Here is a 19,407-nt window from a genome sequence, read left to right as displayed (position 1 = left end):
CTGCAATTACGTTGCTATCGAATACCACGTTTTTCGTTTTCAAGGTTTTTGTTTTGCTGCTGTTACCTATCGTTCGTCTCTATGACAATTCGGACCGGCGATGGCATTGTCAATCGCTGGCATTGTCGGTCCTCCTACGAGGGGTATTGCTGGACGGATAGATGTGTGCCGCAGAATAGGGTAGGCAACAGTCCCCCCGGGTATGTTAACCGTTTAGGTTGACTTACCTTTAATCGCGTCTTACGTCTAGCACCGCCAGTTTAGTCACAGGTCTTTCGTAGACCCCGTTTGCTGTTTTTACTGTAGCAGACCTGATGCGTCCATCCTTGCCAGTGTTGACTCCAATAATCCTCCCTTTCGGCCAACAATTCCGTGGCAGATTGGGATCCACGATGATGACAATGTCGTCCAAGGCAATTGGTTTTGTATCCACGAACCACTTCGTTCTCCTAGTTATCTCCGGTAGATAATCGGATAGCCATCGTTTCCAAAATTGAGCTGCCAAAGCATGCGACATTCGCCAGTTCTGCTTCAACAGCGCCCCGCTGTCGTCCAATGATACTAGGGGTTTTGTACCGTTTGATGACCCTAGTAAAAGGTGGTTCGGTGTGAGAGCAGGAGACGCATCATCGTCAATGGAGACGTACGTCAGTGGACGAGTATTCAATGTATTTTCCACCTCAGTGAGCATGTTTCGCAGAACCTCTTCGGATGGTGTTCGCGATGGACATATGGCCATCAAGTTTCTTTTTAGACTGCGGATAAGGCGTTCCCAGCCGCCGCCCATGTGAGGAGCCAGGGGTGGATTGAACGTCCAGCTGGTTTCAGTGGTCACGATTTCTTTCATAATTGCTTCTTCATCGATCGTTTTCTGCAATTTTTCGAGTAAACGGCTAGCACCAATGAAATTAGTTCCTCGGTCGCTTCGAATTGTTCTTGGAACTCCGCGTCTTGCAGTAAAATTTCTAAGAGCGATGATGCAAGAATCAGTGCTTAATGAATTTGCCAGTTCGACGTGAACCGCTCGTGTTGTTAGGCAAATTACTATCATTCCCCACCTTTTCTCCTTCCTTCTTCCAATAGCAACGTCCATAGGTCCAAAAAAGTCTATGCCGACGTGTGTAAAGGGCCGACTGAATGCTGCCAATCTTTCTTGTGGAAGATCGGCCATCATAGGAGGTTGTGGAGTGGAGGACTCGTTCTTACACTGCTGGCAGTTCATTCGCACCGTTCTGTACCGACTGCGGAGGTGGGAAATTACATATTTTTGGCGTAGTTCGTTTATTATGGCTTCGTGGTTTTGGTGGTTAAACTTCTTGTGATAGTAGGTGATTATTAAGGTGGTCACAGGATGGTTGGTAGGCAGGATTACTGGTTTCCTTGTATCTTCAGTAATATACTGACAGGCAGTTAAACGGCTACGCATTCTCATTACTCCTCGATCGTCTAACCATGGTGATAATTTAAATAGACGACTAGTTTTTGGGAGCGGATTAGACTGTGTTTCGGTGCACGTGTTATTCAGAAGGGACACTTCCTCAGCGTATCCTTCCTGTTGGGCTTGGCGAAATAACAGTCCTTCGGCCTGGTAGAGTTCTTCCATCGTCAATGGCCCTACAGTTGTAGACTGCTTCTTTGCCTTTTGGCGACAATTTGAGACGAAACGGCAAACTAGGGCAAGTACATTGTTGAGTTTTTTCCAGCTGGAGTAACTGCCCACATCGATCAAACGATCATGTAGCACGTGATGAGCAAGAAAGCAGTGTCGTAACTCGTTTTCGGTTTGGGAAGATTGTAGGGGGGAAGATGGCCATTTTGATTCACTGAGATAAAGGAACTTAGGCCCGAGAAACCATCTAGATTCCGATGATAGGTCTGGTTGGGTCTCCCACTTTGTTCCATCGTCCGCTACATTTTGTTTAGATGGAACCCAGCGCCAATTTTTAGCATCTGAGGAATCGAGGATTTCACTTACACGAAATGCCACAAAAACACTATAGCGTCGGTGGTCGGAGTTTATCCAGCTAAGGACGTCGCGAGAATCTGTCCAATAGTATCGTTCATTGGCTTGGTATGACAAGGATTCCGCTACAGTTTGGGCTAATCTGGTTCCAATCAGCGCTGCTTGGAGCTCTAGCCTTGGAATAGAGTGGTATTTCAAGGGAGCCACTCTCGTTTTTGCCGCTGCTAGAGTACACCTAATTATGTTCTTGTGAGAAAATCGAAGAAATACTGCGGCTGCCATGCCGGTTTCACTTGCATCAACGAAGGTATGCAGCTGTATTGTACAGGAGTCCGGGAAGTCCGCAGATTTGAACCATCGTGGAATTTCAACGTTTTCGACTTGAGGCAACACTTTCAACCATCGGCACCATTTTTCAAACAGTGTATCTTCGATTGCCTCATCCCAATGGATGCCAGATCGCCAGACATCTTGTAGAAGCACCTTAAGGTACATGAGGAAATGCGATATAAGTCCTAGAGGGTCGAAGATGGACATTAGAACTTGAAGCATCTGACGTTTTGTCGGATGAAGAACTCCTGTCAGAAGGTCTGGCCCGTAGCGGTCCCATCTAATTTTGTACACGAAGTTGTCGGATGTAGTACACCACCACATCCCTAACACTTTCTCGGTGGCCATTGAACTTGCAGATAGATCCAGACTTTTTTCTTTTGTAGTATCTTCATGCAGTGTTGATAGGACTTCTTGGGAATTACTCACCCAATTACGTATTTCAAACCCGCCGGCTGAATGAATTTGACGAACTTCTCGCGCAAGCTGAGTGGCATGTTGTGGTGAATCCGTGCTAAACATCGCATCATCAACGTAGTGCCTATTAACAATGATATCTACTGCTTCAGGGAACTCATGGGAGAATCGTTCGGCATTGAGGTTCTTTATGTACTGTGCACATGCTGGTGAACAGTTGGCCCCAAATGTCATCACGTTCATAACGTAAACTTGAGGTTCGCCGTTGTCACCTTTCCAAAAGAATCTTTGGCACTGCTGATCCTCTTTCCTTATGAGAACTTGATGATACATTTCTCTGATGTCTCCCGTAACTCCCACTGCATGCTCTCGAAATTTTAGCAGAATGGTGAACAGTGAGCACAACTGATCGGGACCTGTAATAAGTGCTGAATTAAGAGAGATGCCACAGTGTTTTGCCGCTCCGTCCCATACAATTCTAATTTTCCCTGGTTTATTTGGATTGAAAACAGGGAAGATCGGCAAGTACCAAATACGCGAGTAGTGCTTGTTCAATTCCTCGGCTGTGAGTTGGCGAATGTAGTGTTTCGACGAATACTCTTCGATTTTTTGTTGGAGTTCTTTCGCCAACTCTTCATTCTTCTGCATTCGTTGTTCGAGACTGTAGTATCGACGAAGTGCCATCTCTTTGTTGTCAGGTAAGCGGAATCCGTCGGTCCGCCAGAGCAAGCCAGTTTCGTACCGCTTTCCGTTGAACTTGGTGAGGTTTTGCAGCAGCGAAACGGCACGTTGACTTTCTGTAGAAAGAAGTTGCTTAGCTGTCTTCGATATTCCAAGACTGTCCAAGGCAAAATAATCCTTGACTGCTTGATGCAGGTTTCCATCCGATTCAGCATCAGTTTCGCAAATGTGAAACGAGTATTCGACGATGTTTGACCCTTCATCATCACTGCAACCTCCGTAGACGGTCCATCCAAGCCTAGTTTTTACAGCGATGGGGTCATTTAGGTCTCCTTCTTTGCTCTTCAATACTAGGCCGGCAGCTGCGTGTTTAGATCCGATGAGAATTTGCGGACGAATATTGAAGTAGGACTCTATCGGCAGTTTACGACAATGTGGGTATCGTTGACCTATCTGCTCCATGTCGAGTGACTGATAAGGTAGCATGAGTTCCTTGACCGTTCGCGCTCCACACAGCTGGTACTCTTTAGCGTTACTTTGCGTGCCGGTAATGCGCAGATCTACTACTTGTGAATTCTCTTCACAGCGTTCGGTGCCACCCGTCCATCGTAGGCCCAGAGGCGACACAGGTCCAGAAAGGTTCAGCTTGTCTGCTAATTCTTGATCCAACAGAGTCATTGCTGATCCCTCATCCAAGAAGGCATATGTTCGAATGGACAAACTTTCTCCGTGCAGGATTACCGGCAGGTACCGGAACAAAACGGCTTTACTTGAAGACTGGTGTGTATTACATTCTTGCACAGAGTTATTGTCTACTTGGGAGGACGCAGTTGTATTCGTCACCGCTGGTGTATTCGGTGCAGCTTTCTGCTTTTTCTTGGTGTTATGAAGAAGTTCATGGTGATAGAATGTGCAGCCGTCCTTTCCGCACGGTCTCCCTTCACATCTACCATCATGCTTTCGAAGGCATGTACGACAGAGGCCTAGATCTCTCACGGTGGCCCACTTTGAATCACGCGATAACTCCAGAAACGATGAGCAGTTGACGATGGATTTGCAGTTTCCCTTGCACAACGGACACTTTTGCTCTTCCAGTAATTCATCGCTAGACATTGTTTCGGTATGCAGAAACATGCTCGTCTTCTTAGTGGTTCGGTCGGCCCGGTACTCTGCCCTTTGTGGTTTGGATTCTTGCATCAGAGGTGGAATTGCAAGAGTGCTAGCTGCTTCTGCGAGGGTGTAGAGCCAGTTCCCAAAGGTCGCCATGTTGACCCTTGGTATTGTCTGACGAAAACGGGCCCAGTCAAGACGAATCGTTGGTGGTAGTTTATTGGTCAGCTGATGAAGGAGAGACACGTTATACATGTAGTCATCCAGCCCACACGCATCAACGGTCGCGCAGAAGTTCTGCACATTTACGGCCAAGTCGACCAACGCCTCGAGTTTATCCTCCTTTACCGGCGGAAGTGCATTAATTTTGGCGATCAACGAATGTACGATTGCTTCAGGCTGACCGAATAACAATCGGAGTGTGTCCATAACACCTGGTACATTGGATGGATGCATTAGGCGGCTTTTAACCGCTTCGTAGGCCTTTCCCTTGAGGCTTTTTTGTAGTCGTATGACGTTTTCCTCATTTGAATATCCGCACATAGCGGTAGAGCTGTTGAACATTGAGAGAAATACAGGCCATTCTTCCGGGTTGCCTGCGAACGTAGGAAGTTCTTTGGGCACTGCTTGCCTTGCAGCCAGATGACTTCTCGTGAGTGAACACGGGTCCTCGCCGGTCGATGATTGACTCAGCAACTGTGGATGGCGTAACGGAACTGGAGAGTTGACCAGTGCATCGTTGCGGTGATTCTCCATCGACGAGAAGCGGCAGTCGAATGGTCTGTCATGAGCTGGTGCTGATACGTTGTCACGATTTCCGGAGCGCTCGATGGGTGCGTGCCGCCTACTGCAAGCGATAGAACCTGGAGTCATCACTGGAGGACTTCTGTCGCCATACAGAGGCGTGCTATTTTGGATGCGATTACAACCTTGAAGCATCGAAGATCGGGTGGACTCCGGGCGATTAACCGGAATATTGGTGGTAGAATGTCCTCTAGAATTGAAGCCTGGATTGACGGCCTCTGGTGCTCTCCCAGCATTGCGATCTTCATGGCATACATCGTTGACATTGTTGACCCATCGTCCTATTCGACTTTCAGCATCGCTACAGTCCGACTCCGTCCTTGTCGACATCTGTTCTAGCAGCTTATACTTCTGTTTAAGGTATTCACGAAACTTAGCAGCTTCGGCCTCCTCAAACGCGCGTTCCTCTTCAAGCTTCATCAATTGTAGTTTCAGCAAGGATTGGGATGACTTCGATGAACGTGATTTCCCACCAGAATGGCACGACTGTGCATCGGTGGCAGGCTGGATCACTACAAGAGGCACATTCGTCGTCCTTACTTGTTGCGATTGTGGATCCATCATCAGGCGGGAAGCAGCATTCTCGAACGATGATTTGTGCTGACGATGTTGATTGGAGGCTGAACTCGTTGACTGCGTTTCCTTGGCAGAGTGGCACTTTAGACAAACCCAGCTGTGTTCCTTGACCTCTTCAGTGACGCCCACACACGTAAAGTGAGACCACTGGTCACACTCATCGCACTGTACCATAGCCCTCGTATCACACTTTCCACAAACTTGACATACGTCGCCGGATGTATCGCCTCCATCCTGGGATTCTCGCTCACCCGTTGTGACCACCAAAACCACACTATCATTTTTATTCACTTGTTTTTTGTCACCACCTTTCGGTTTCGCACCTTTTTTACCGATACCATCGGTACTACCACGGCCTGACATCGCTATCAACGCTTACGTAAACGAAAATTATAAGTTGTTGCGATTTGCAACACTTTGGAAGGGGGATTTCTTCCGCAATTATAAAACTCGATCCGATTCGTGATGAGGAATATGGAGATTTATAATTTTCCTGTGAATTCATACATTAATGATCATAAATCTAGTATAAGATATAAATCTGTTTGAGTTACATATCGCACGCTAGATATAAGTTTAGTTAAGAATTCAATATTGCATGATTATGGATGTATATGTGTATAACATTTATGTTGCATGGATATATATAACTCTGTGCGATCATTAAGGATTGTGTATATCGTACTATAGATGTAAGTTTGCATGACATTATTATGGATAGGTACTCACGTTTAGTTCCCCGTTTAATATAATTATCTACCGTTGAGCGAATGTCAGTATCTGATTAAAGCTGTAACCAAATGCGTTAAATTATTTTGATCTGGCTCATGCCTATAGTTGCTTACCGGTTTGTCTGTGTGACCTAACATACGTTATGCACCGCACTCGATTTGATTTTACTGCATCTAGGATCTGGGGGCTCAAGTAGGAAATTTAGTACCATATTTTAATTTTATCTCTTCTATACTCACTAGGATTTTTGTATATAGATTTAGGTTTAAGGAAAAACTTATTTAGATTTAGAAATACTCATAGAAATTTTAGGAATTCATTTACACCGCAATTACGTTGCTATCGAATACCACGTTTTTCGTTTTCAAGGTTTTTGTTTTGCTGCTGTTACCTATCGTTCGTCTCTATGACAATTCGGACCGGCGATGGCATTGTCAATCGCTGGCATTGTCGGTCCTCCTACGAGGGGTATTGCTGGACGGATAGATGTGTGCCGCAGAATAGGGTAGGCAACACGCCTGCTAGGTTGTTTTGGACACCCTCAAGTATATATTATTTGGACAGGGCTATTATCTCAATGTTTAGCCATGAATACTGGTAGATCATGGGAGTGGTATAAATTAAGTAATATGCATATTAGACTGAGTCAACAAAGTCGTTTTTTTGGAACAAGGCTTTTTCGATTCCTTTTAGCGTCCAAAACAACTGTGCAAAATTTGGGAGTGATTGGTTGCGTCTTCGTATTCCGCATTGCGATTGAATTTTGTATGGGATTTAGTATGGGAAAAGTTACTTTTTCGCATTTTTCTCATAAATTGAAATTTTTCGTCTAAAACGATCTAACTAATGACGTACAAGTATAGCCTAGGATATTCCGAAAAACTTTGCCGAAGACCGGAAAGTGATCCGACACTTGTGAAAAAAGTTATAACGTACAGATTGCTCGGTGGTGCTTAACATTTAACATGTAAAGGAATAACATCAATAATAAAATCTCAATTTTTGGCCTAAGTTACCAGGCGAATAACTTTCTTCACAGGCGTCGGATCACTTTGCGGTCTTCGGTAAAGTTCTCCGACATATCCTAGGCTATACTTTAACGTCATTAGTTACATGGTATTAGACAAAATAATTCAACTTATGAGTAAAATGCAAAAAAGTACGTTTTCCCATACTAACTTCCATGCAAATTTCAATCGCAATGCGGAATACGGGGACGTAACCAATCGCTCCCAAATTTTGCACAGTTGTTTTGGTCGCCAATATAGATTGAAAAAGCTTTGTTCCGGGTTGATACGATCAAGTTGAAAGATTCTCCATACAACGTTGACCCACTCTAATGCATATATTTCTTTGCAAATAATCAAATTTCTTCGTTTAAATGGTACCAATTTTGATAACTACCTAATAAAGTTTTTTGTTAAAATCCCACAGAATACGCCTCCAAGTCATGTAGTTTATCAAATGACCAAAATATATTAACGGTAGAAAACCTGTAATACATATAATTTGGACATCATCTATTTTAAGCGTTCCAGGTGAATGTTAAGAGATTGATGGCTGTCTAATGCTTCTATATTGAACTTTTCTCAAATTTAGTGTTTTAGTGACACAGTTTCCTGTTTCGATAATTTTGAAGTATATTCTTAATTGTTAAGCATATTTTTAACGTTAATCAACAGATTAGGGTCTGATTGATCCAATAATCGATATTAACCCTAAAAGGGATACCTGGGGTCCATTGGACCCCAGGCGCCTTTCAGAACTCGTCTTTGATGGAACACACTCAGCGAGGTGACGAAACTGGGGCCATGAAGGTATCCCTTTTAGGGTTAAGAAGTATCTGCTTTTATTAGCTCTCCGGAACAAGACATACATAACCGTGCCTGTCCAAATTACATGCATGTCCAATTTGTAGTTTTTTACCTTAGGTATATCATAAGATTGAAGCCAGATAGGAAGGAACCCCAGTCAACCAGTAATCGTATAAGATGTTGCATAAGATGTTAAAGTGGAGGCGATATGCGTGCATTTTACATGCGCCTAAATGGAGGCATGCACGCATATGGCCTCCACTTTATCATCTTATGCAACATCTTATACGATTACTGGTTGTCTGGGAACGATCTTCGGCAAAGTTGCTCAGGACTACGAGTACTTCCAGATCATGAAGAGCATAGTTCCGAATTACACCACCACATGGCGCTAGCGTACATAGTGACTTCCGGTGCAACTTTGGTGAGTTATATCACAAAATTGACGCCAGATGGAAAGGTACGATTTTGGACAAGGTTGTCCAGGACTACGAGTACTTCTAGGTCATGGAGAGCATAGTTCCGAATTTCACCACCACGTGGCGCTAGTGTGCATATTTACATCCAATACGACTTTGGAGAGATATATAATGAGATTGACGCCAGATAGGAAGATATGGTTTTCGGCAGTTTTTTTTTGGTCTGTGTTAACGAGACTTTTAGCCTAGGCTAATTCATCTCGGGACCCACGCTTTTCTTCATTTCCGAAGGAAGAACTCACATTTTGCTAGTTTGTCGGGAGTGGGATTCGATCCCAGGTCTTCGGCGTGATAGTCAAGTGTTCTAACCATCACACCAGGTCCGCTCCACTCGGCAAAGTTGTTCAGCACTATGAGCACTATTTCCCGGGGAGGGAATCCCAAGAAGATCATTGAAGGGAATTCTGGGAGAAATCCTCGCAAGGAGTTCTCGAGGAAACTCTGTAGGAACATCTGGAAGGATTCCCGCACGAACTCCTGGAGGAGTTTCCGCAACAATTATTCCAGGAGTTCCCCCTGGAATTCTTTCAGTCTCCAGGAATTCTTCCAAAAGTTCCTCCGGCAAATCTCTTGTAAGATTTCCAGTAAGGAGTCCATTAGGGAATTCTTCTTCGAATTGCTCTTTGAATCCTTTCAGGAGTTCCTCCGGAGAATCTTACATTCTTGTGGAACTGCAGGGTTGTTACAACAGCGCGGATTTCGCGATTTTCGCGGATTTGGCGCGGATTTACCCATGAAATTTGGCCCTCGCGCGGTTTTGGCGCGGAAATGATTTTTGTAGTGTGTACAGCGAAATATTTGAATGATTATCGGCACTTGAATTAGAAATTATGAAAAGTAAATATTTGTTTAACCCTCCTAAGATGTTAGCATTTTTGCACCACGATAGCGTAGTGTACGTTCAGCGTGCCTGACTGGGTCATGTTGACCTTAACATCCTACTAGTGAAGAATTTGGAGCAAGTTTTCGTTTTGGTTTACGGAAATCGTTTACGAATTTCATCAGCTCTTCAAAATATTTCTTTGAAGAAATTGTGCAACGATTCTTCCAATTCCATTGCGGGTATGATGTGCATCTTTATTCAACTTTCGAGTTCTCATTTCTCAAAAAAAATCAAATTGTTTTCTAGCAATTCCTTCGTATTTCGACTGTTGGTTATGTTGGGAGGTATGGCGTTCAGTCTTTGGAGGAATAACTCAAAAATGGATTCTTAAGCTTTCATCCGACGTTACGGTCGCTATATTGCGCCTTTTCTGGGAATTATCTATGCTCCGTTTAATCGTAAGTATGAGCCCCGTTCGTCCCAGACGTAACGTATCGTCCGCCGCCGGCGGCGGTGTTCCTTTGAATGTAATATCCGAAAGATATCCGTTTATCGGAAGCCGAAAGGGTAATAGTAATCGGCCCGAGTTACTGGTACAATTTTGAAAGGCACCAGCTATATATTTTGAAGAGATTTCTAGATAAATCCCTAGATTATTTCGGGAAAAAATCTTTTGAAGGGTATCCTAGAGGAAACTGCTAGTAAAAACTTTGGCGAAAAACTCTGCGGGATCTCTGTCGGCATTCCTGGATATATTACTGCAGGAGTTCTTGGAGAAACTCCTAAAAAATTCAGGAAAACCCTGTAGGAATTTTAAAGGACTCCAGCAAGTAAATCTTGAAAATTGTCAACATTGTCCTTCTAGGATTTTTCCAGTGATTATCCATTTTAAGGGACGTTTTCCTCTGGGCAGAGGCACAACCTTGTGATCAGCTTGATTGCTGTCAGGTCTCGGGGCTTAGATGTATCTTTACTCTACAGAGAAAAATGCACACTCGTGGTGCCAAAAAGAACCGATTCTTGTCGTGATCAAACGAAGAAGCGTCACGGCTCTTTTTTGTTGTTTTTGATATATTTGATTTCTATTTCCGTAAGGAAGGAGGTTGTTACACAATTTATCCTTCTATTTTTTTAAATTATTATTAACCAAGCTTCCAATATTGAAGACACAAGACCAAGAATCACAAGAAGAGCTGTTTATGCTAGTTCACTGAACATGGTGCTTGATCGTCAAATTTGTTCATTTTGTGTGAAAATACGCAAAGGTAAATAATGTTGACAATTTAATTAACACATTCTTTTACAGCTCAATTCGCAAAATCAATCTCCCACCTTTCCTCATCCTTAAGGCCACGCAAAACTTTAAAGCCACATGGCTAAAGAGGTTGCAATACCTACTCCCAAATTCCACGGTATATTATGGACGGTGTGAGTCCTTGGACTTGCATTGGAGACTTGGCCCCATGACCCCCTTGTGCATCAATAAAATAAAATAAGATTACTCATTTTAAGGGACGTTTTCTCAGGTTTTGCCAAGTATTCTCCTTGGAAAATTCCTCACTGAAGATTCATTCAAGAACAACTAAGACATTACTCAAAAAATGTTCGAAGTGATCTTATGAGAATTTTTCATGAGTATCCTTCTCAAATTCATACTGGTTTCAAAAAATTATTTAAAAAAAATTGTTCGGGTTACTGTCTCCAAAAATATTCAGTAATACTTAAAGAAAGCCAAGAAAGTTATATTCTGTTTATTTCAAAGATTTTTTTTCAGTTTTTTATAAAAATTTCTTCAGTTTTTTTTTAAATATTTTTCCCACGAATACACTACCTAGTTCTTGGGACGTTTCTCCTGAGATTTTGTCTAGAAAATTCTTTTCAAAAATCGCCCAATGGATCTTTAAGAAATGTTTTTGGAAAAAAAAATAACGGAAGTTTTGCCGAAACGTCTTCAAACTCACTTTCAGAAAGCATGAGTTGCGTTGATTTACGAATCAAAAGTTTATTCTTCATCCAGCAGTCCATTCCAGTTTAATGGATTTAATGGATTTCTTCAATAACGTGAAGAAAGAAAAAAAAATACCTTCACGCTCTCGCGGATTTGGCGCGAATTTATTTTCAGTATCGCGCGGATTTGGCGCGGATTCAAATTTAGCTCGCGCGGATTTGGCGCGGATTTTTTTCCACCCTTCTCGTAACAACCCTGGAACTGGTCTAGCAGCAAAAGCAGCATATTTTCAGGTTCAGCTTCTGAAATGTGCAGTGAGCGATTGAATCTAGGTAAGCCAAATAATGACATTTTCCGCACACTACAAACCATCAGCAGGTTGGCTCTAGAGGCACGTTCTGCTCCATTTGGGAAATTAGTACCACACCATGCACAAGTCATGCATCTTCAATGTAAGGCGAATTCTTTCAATTAAGTGTGTATGTATTTCTTTTCATGTATCATTTTTTTTTTCATTACTCGTATCTGAGGTATATGGGTGTAATGGGTATATAAAGGAAATTGCAGGATTTCTTCTTAGCGTCAAGGTTTTACCGAATTTAGTCATAGTGTCTGTGTTTCGAACATTCAATACTCTACCTTATGGATAAACGTATCCCATCCAACTAGCCAACAGGTGGATTTCTCCTTGGTTTCACCCGTTTCCCAAAGCACATCCCGAAGATAGTTCGTCGCCGGTGTGCATTCGTGCAGCAGGGCCAGATTCTCGTCGTAAAATCGCGCCTGATTCGTATCCCCGAGTACAACAAACTGAGTGCTGTTGGTGAGATATTAAAATTATTACTAAGATGCCTCGCAGTCCGTTGTTATTCAATACTTACCCGTTGAACGAGATCTTGTGAATCTTTTTGTTGAACACCTTCACGGAATGCGTCGGAACGTCCGGCTGTCGGATGTCGATGAAGTGAACGTTGCCGGCCTCATCGCCGAGAGCAACGACTTGATTGGCCTCTTCTTTTGTGGTCCAGTACACCGTCGTAAAACCGAACTTATGACCTTCGAACAGGGACGAAGCCGGTCGAGGCTTGCGCAAATCCCACATCAACGCGGAATGGTCCAACGAAGACGAGGCAAACATCGAGTCATCCGCCCGATTGGTCGACAGTCCCGTTATGGCATCGGTATGGGCCATCGTCATCGTTTTAACTGAGTGCAGATCGGCCGCGTAGTTCCACACCTTCAGGCAGCCATCATGCGAACCGGTAACCAATTTACTTTCTCCTCCTTCGATCAGATCCATTGCGGAAACTCCTTCGATGTGCTCGGACTGGCCATCCACCAGGTACAATGAGTAGCCTTCGCCGCGGGCTTCGTTCCGTGTGGACCATAGTTCTACGGAGCCCTTGTCGGTTCCGATGACGAACTGTGAAATTTAAATTTAATGTTGCTTAACGGTCAAAAAGTGCTGGATGGGCTGGCAGCGATTTTGCCATCGTGGTAGGTTATCAGAAACCCATTAAGATCGAAGCGCAAAAGTTGACCATCGATTAATAGTAAGGACCTGGTGGAATAGGTATTCAAAACAATCCCCCGAAATATGCCTACTCACCAGATTGGGATCCTTGGTGAACTGCATCGCCGTGATACAATATCGGCACTGTCGTTTGAAGCTAATCTTGGCATCGTTCAGAACATCGTCGATGTTTTCCCAGCCGAAGAAACTGGAACCCCATCGGCGACCCATGTAATCACTTCCGGCCAGGATGACCTGTCCGTTTGCGTTTCGTGCAGCGTGCTCCAAGCATGGGTGCAGAATGTTTGGCGAGGGCTTGCGGGTCATGCGGTACTGCTGCGAGTTCAAGTTTGGATAATCGACACTGCATGCCAGCTGTTCCGCCGTGCCGGGTGGTTTGTACTCCGGTGGCTCTTGGAACATCTCCGCTATGTCGAGTCGCTTGTGGTAATCCATTGCGCCGTAGGCGGTGAAATAGTCTAGATAATAATCCTCACGTTTTGAACTTCAATAATCACTAACGATTTCCAAAAATATCACGATATCGCGAGCTATCACTGGCACGAATGGCATGCACGCACGCAACGCGGTAAGAATGTAAACAAACACGCCGCAGAGCTGTGTGTGTGTGAAAACCAAGTTTCGTACCGAACCGCCAAACCAACAGGGGCTTCGGAGAAAGAGACCGCCTAAAACAAGTTTCGTTATTTTTGAGAATGCAACACGCTGAAACGTTAAACACTTAAATATTGCTTTTACATAACACGCTACACGGAAAATATTGATATTTCAGTAGTAATCCGGGTGGGAGCGAAATTCGATTTTTCTCTAAAATCCATGAGTCGGACCTAATATCACAGAGAACAGACGTCTATCTTTGCTTTCTGCTTTGTGTAAAATTTGTAACCTTTGTGGACTTATAAACGGGTATTTTTAAATGGAGCCTCTTGAAGAGCGACAGAGATAGCAATGAAAAAATGGGTATTCAGAGGCGAGCGTGCAGCATGCTGATCAGCCTTGGTGAAAGCGCTGACTGGCCACTGCCGACTAGTAATCCTACATTAGAGATCTGCGGAGGCGGCCATTGTGAGCCAATCGTGCAAAGAGAACTGTCAAAGTGTGAGCCAAATGAACATGCTTATCGTTCGTAGGAAGGCGTCGTTTGAACGGTATTGCAATCGGAACTAAATAAATTAAAATTATTTATTTTTAATATCGAGATATTGGCGGCATATGTATGTTTAGTAAAAAGATAAAAATTTATTAATTCTGCTTTCAAAAGCTCATGCTTATGACGACACTTTCGTTGCTGAACTTGTCGAAAAAACTTCCATTGCTGCTTCTTGCTTCACTTCTGCCGATATGATTAGCGTAACACTTTTGCAATGAATTTCAGATTTCTTCGATTGCTCCGCTATTTCAACAAAATTTTGAAAAAAAAATCTACCATAATTAGAAAATGTAAACAAAACAGCTTGAACCACAACGAAGTCACGCACAAAGTTTGAACATCTAGCTTTGTAGCAAGTGTTGGCAGCTGTTGTAAACAAAACAAACAGCGTTGCCGAATCGACGTATGTAACTTCCGCTCATCTCTATGTAGAGGATTTCTACTGCCGACTCAGCTCAAGGGGAATGACATAGAGCTTGCTGACGTTTATTCCCCTCTCTCTTTCAAGCTTGCAGGCGGGATAGAATTTGTTTTCATCGGGAAACCTTTCCTGATGACAACAAATCCTATTCCGCCTGCATGTTTGAAAGAGAAAGGTGAATAAACGTCAGCAAGCTCTATATCCTTTTCTAACCGGAATATCCGCATTTATCCGTTTCTAACTGTCGCCAAGGGGAATGACATATCTTTTTTCTAACCGGAATATCCGCCTTTATCCGTCTCTAACCGTCGTTAACCGCGTTTAACTGCTGCTCACTTAGCAGCTCGCTTAGCAAAGGTTAACGACAGTTAGAAACGGATAAATGCGGATATTCCAGTTAGAAAAGGATACCGTCTTACCCCGTTTATTCGACACGCTTTAATACGACACTTTTTAATTCGTACCCCGCTTATTCGACACATGTCGAATTAAAAAGTGTTGAAATGTCACAGCGATGTACACTGTAAATGCAAAACAGTTTGATATTGCGCTTATACTCGCACCCGCAGCAGCTCCTCTTGCAGCCGCTTAGTTCGGAAGTTCTGAGTTGGTGCTATTCGACGCCCAAACCGCCTGGAGACCAACCGGAATGAACTGGGAATGGCAACAATCGTAGAAAGAACGAGCTTTTCATTCGCACCACCGCAATATCTGTTGAAATTATGTTTCATAACAAATCCAGAAATCAAAACAAAAACAAAAATAGAGTTGCCAAATTTCAATGAACAAGGTGGTGTAGGGTGACCAGTTTGTCGAATTAAAAGTTTACCCCGGTTATTCGACAACAGTCAGTGTCGTATTAGCGGGGTAATACGGTATGTCATTCCTCTTGACTGTCGCTAACCGTTGCTAAGCGAGCTGCTAAGTGAGCAGCAGTTAAACGCGGTTAACGACGGTTAAAGACGGATAAAGGCGGATATTCCGGTTAGAAAAAGATATGTCATTCCCCTTGACTCAGCTATTGTTCTTGCAGTTGAAAATCGGAATCGATGTTTCTCCTAAACCGTGTGTCGGACGTACGTCGGGCACAGTGCGCTGGATAGAGGGCCAGGTCCGCTGTCCAGCGCACTACGTCCGACGTTAACTTTCACGTACGGATTTTGAGAAAATTCGATTGTCGGGTGTGGGGAAACTTCGGGTTTCAACCGCGACGACAATATCACATGGCGAATATTGCGGCGCTCATAATAAATCCGCATTGTGCGGCGGCGATATGCCCGCGAGGAGATTCCCGCGATACAGACGCAATGTCAAAATCGAACAGATACTGTCACCCACCCAGCAGCATTGCAGCAGCCTTCAGGCCGTTCATGTCAAAACAAAAGCTAACACAATGGCAACTCAGGTGGCCAGAAATCGTAATAATATTTATCGCGACATTGATTCACTTATATGCATACGCATCACCTCGTCGACTTTGTGTTTAATAATCGGGATGTTATTTAGTGATGCTGCAGGGGGATACGGCTTCATCTTTTTCATGTCCACATTGCGTCTCTATCGCGCGCATCTCCTCGCGGCCATATCGCCGCAGCCTCATGTGGATTTGATATAAGCGCCGCATGTAGAATTTCTGACCATCAGGTCGCTCATAGTGGTGCGGTCATATTTTTGCAACTTGATGGAAAAGAAGAAGACTAACGCGTTTTGCGGATTTATCTTGCAAGGCACAATAATCAACAAGTTGATTCATTTGTATGAGATAGCCGTGAACAAGGGGAATGACATATCTTTTTCTAACCGGAATATCCGCCTTTATCCGTTTCTAACCGTCGTTAACCGCGTTTAACTGCTGCTCACTTAGCAGCTCGCTTAGCAACGGTTAGCGACAGTTAGAAACGGATAAATGCGGATCACAGAGAAACAGACGTAACACTTAGAACAAATTTCATTAAAAACATCGTCATGAAAACATAATCGCCCAATGCTAAACGTACTGTATTTGGCTGGACGGTAGTGAGCAAACGTCAAACAGGAGCAAAAACGATACCAGCGCCGCGAGTGGTCAATCGACCTACTACTAAATATTTGAATTAACCGTTGAAAAGGTGATCGATGGGAGGCGATGAGAGTGTGACGTCTGTTTCTCTGTGTGCGGATATTCCAGTTAGAAAAGGATATGTCATTCCCCTTGGCCGTGAATCCGATTAGGTTTGAAACTTCGTGTCATTTATTATGTAACCGTACAATTTTTGCGCAATAGGAAGCAATCAGTGAAGTACTAGATTGAAAGTAGTGAGCTGGATTTTTGTATGGTGAGATGATCAGTTCTCCATTTCTGCAATGAAATGGTGCAAACAGCGTGGGTTATACGGTTTCTTGCCTAATTTCGGGTAACTGTATTGTTAAATTTGCAAGAAATAACTAATACAACAACACAGTTACCCAAACTTTTGCTCAAATAGCATCAAATTAGTCAAGAAATCATATAACCCACACTGTTTGTACCATTTCATTACAAAAATGGAGAACTGATCATCTCACCATACAAAAATCCAGCTCACTACTTTCAATCTAGTACTTCACTGATTGCTTCCTATAGGACAGATCGGTGAAGTACTAGATTTGTAGTAATGAGCTGAATTTTAGTATGGTAAGAAGGTCAATTGGGTTGTATAGTGAATAAAATATTGCTAGTTTCTATAGCCTATATATTATAATCGAAAGAGCTCATTTTTCTGAGTATAACGTGATTTTATTGGATTCCAATACCTTTGTTTTGATGGTTAAATTAACAAAACAGTTTTCATTTTTGTGGATAGAATGACAGTTCAATCGATAAAGTGACAGTTCGACCCGAACAAAAAAATTTTCCCATACAAACTTTAAATGCATTTTAAAAATAGTTCCTGAGCTCGACAAGGGGAATGACATATCTTTTTCTAACCGGAATATCCGCCTTTATCCGTCTCTAACCGTCGTTAACCGCGTTTAACTGCTGCTCACTTAGCAGCTCGCTTAGCAACGGTTAGCGACAGTTAGAAACGGATAAATGCGGATATTCCAGTTAGAAAAGGATATGTCATTCCCCTTGGAGCTCGATTTCGACTAATTGTTGGGCAGAGAATCCGATTATGAAATAATCCGTATACCCCTAAAGAACCCAATTCTTCGTTTCTGCACTGAATAGGCGCAAAAAGCGTGGGTATTATGATTCCTTGCCTAATTTGATGCTGTTTGAGCAAAACTTTGGGCAACGGTGTTGTTGTTTTCTCCATTTCTTGCAACATAAACAACATAGTTATCCAAAGTTTTGCTCAAACGGCATCAAATTAGGCAACGAATCATAATACCCACGCTTTTTGTACCTTTTCATTGCAGAAACAGAGAACTGACCTTCTCACCATATTAAAATTCAGCTCATTACTACAAATCTAGTACTACACCGAACGTGCCCATAGGAAGCAATCGGTGAAGTACTAGATTGAAAGTAGTGAGGTGGATTTTTGTATGGTGAGATGATCAGATTTCCATTTCTGCAATACAATGGTGCAAACAGCGTGGGCATTATGATTTCTTGCCTAATTTGATGCTATTTGAGCAAAAGTTTGTATTATTTATTTAGTTCTTGCAACTTCAATAACACAGTTACCCAAACTTTTGCTCAAACGGCATCACATTAGGCAATAAATTGCACCATTTCGTTGCAGAAATGAAGATCTGATCATCTCACCATACAAAATCCAGCTCACTACTTTAAATCTAGTGCTTCACTGATTGTCTTCTATTACGTTTCCGAGTACTCGATGGACACTTTTTAAGTGAAACATTCTTCAGAAAGCTGAATCTTACCTGTCCGTTCACCTGATGTCCCATCATTTTTTCCTTCCCTTCTCCCTCAGGTAAATGATGAATAGGCTCGTTTTATGGCGATGGCACAAATTTCCCAAATGGAGGAGCACGTGCCTCTGGAGCCGACCTACTGATACCTGATGGTGGTCGAGATGGTAGTGCAGAGGGCCGAATTGAAAGATCTCCATCCTGAGCGATTGCCAGCCATCGCCTTGACCCAGAGCGTTCATGATTAACAAATATTTTAATCATGATTAATCATTGGTGATTAAAATTCAAATTTCGGTGATTATTGATTATGATTAATGATTAATTTGATTTTTGGGATGATTAATGATTATGATTAATGATTAAAATTGATTTTATCTGTGATTATTGATTATGATTAATGATTAAAAATGGCTCATTGATTAAAAATCATGATTAATCATGATTAATCAATCACAAAAAACAAGATATGATTAAAATATAATTATTGTTTAAAATATTTTTGAAGTTCCAAAAGTAAAAGGTAACTCTGTCTGGGAGATTATTGAAAAAATAATCAAGAAGAACAGCATTTGAACCAATTCAAATTGGATCATATATTTTATATGGTGAAAAATTTTTGGTGATGAATGATTAATGATTTATTTATTTTTTTTTCTTATGATTATGATTACTGATTAATGATTAAATTGCGAAATCAGTGTGATTAAGATTAATGATTAATGATTAAATGAGAAATTTTGGTGATTATGATTACTGATTTTTGATTAATCTTAATCATTAAT

General features: G+C 42.6%; 1 protein-coding gene across 1 annotated transcript; it reads right to left on the bottom strand.

Annotated features, from left to right (window-relative positions):
- Positions 1-12,163: 12,163 nt before the first annotated feature.
- LOC115258726 (protein valois) lies at positions 12,164-13,806 on the bottom strand. Its single transcript, XM_029859088.2, has 3 exons — positions 13,287-13,806; positions 12,559-13,100; positions 12,164-12,494 (listed from the first exon to the last, which is right to left on the bottom strand). The coding sequence occupies exons 1-3, from the start codon at positions 13,644-13,646 to the stop codon at positions 12,305-12,307; spliced, it is 1,092 nt and encodes a 363-aa protein (XP_029714948.1). The 5' UTR covers positions 13,647-13,806; the 3' UTR covers positions 12,164-12,304.
- Between the last annotated feature and the right edge of the window lie 5,601 nt (positions 13,807-19,407).

Source organism: Aedes albopictus, chromosome 2, assembly GCF_035046485.1.
Source record: "Aedes albopictus strain Foshan chromosome 2, AalbF5, whole genome shotgun sequence".
Classification (NCBI taxonomy): Eukaryota; Metazoa; Arthropoda; class Insecta; order Diptera; family Culicidae; genus Aedes; species Aedes albopictus.
This window is presented reverse-complemented; position numbering and strand designations above follow the sequence as displayed.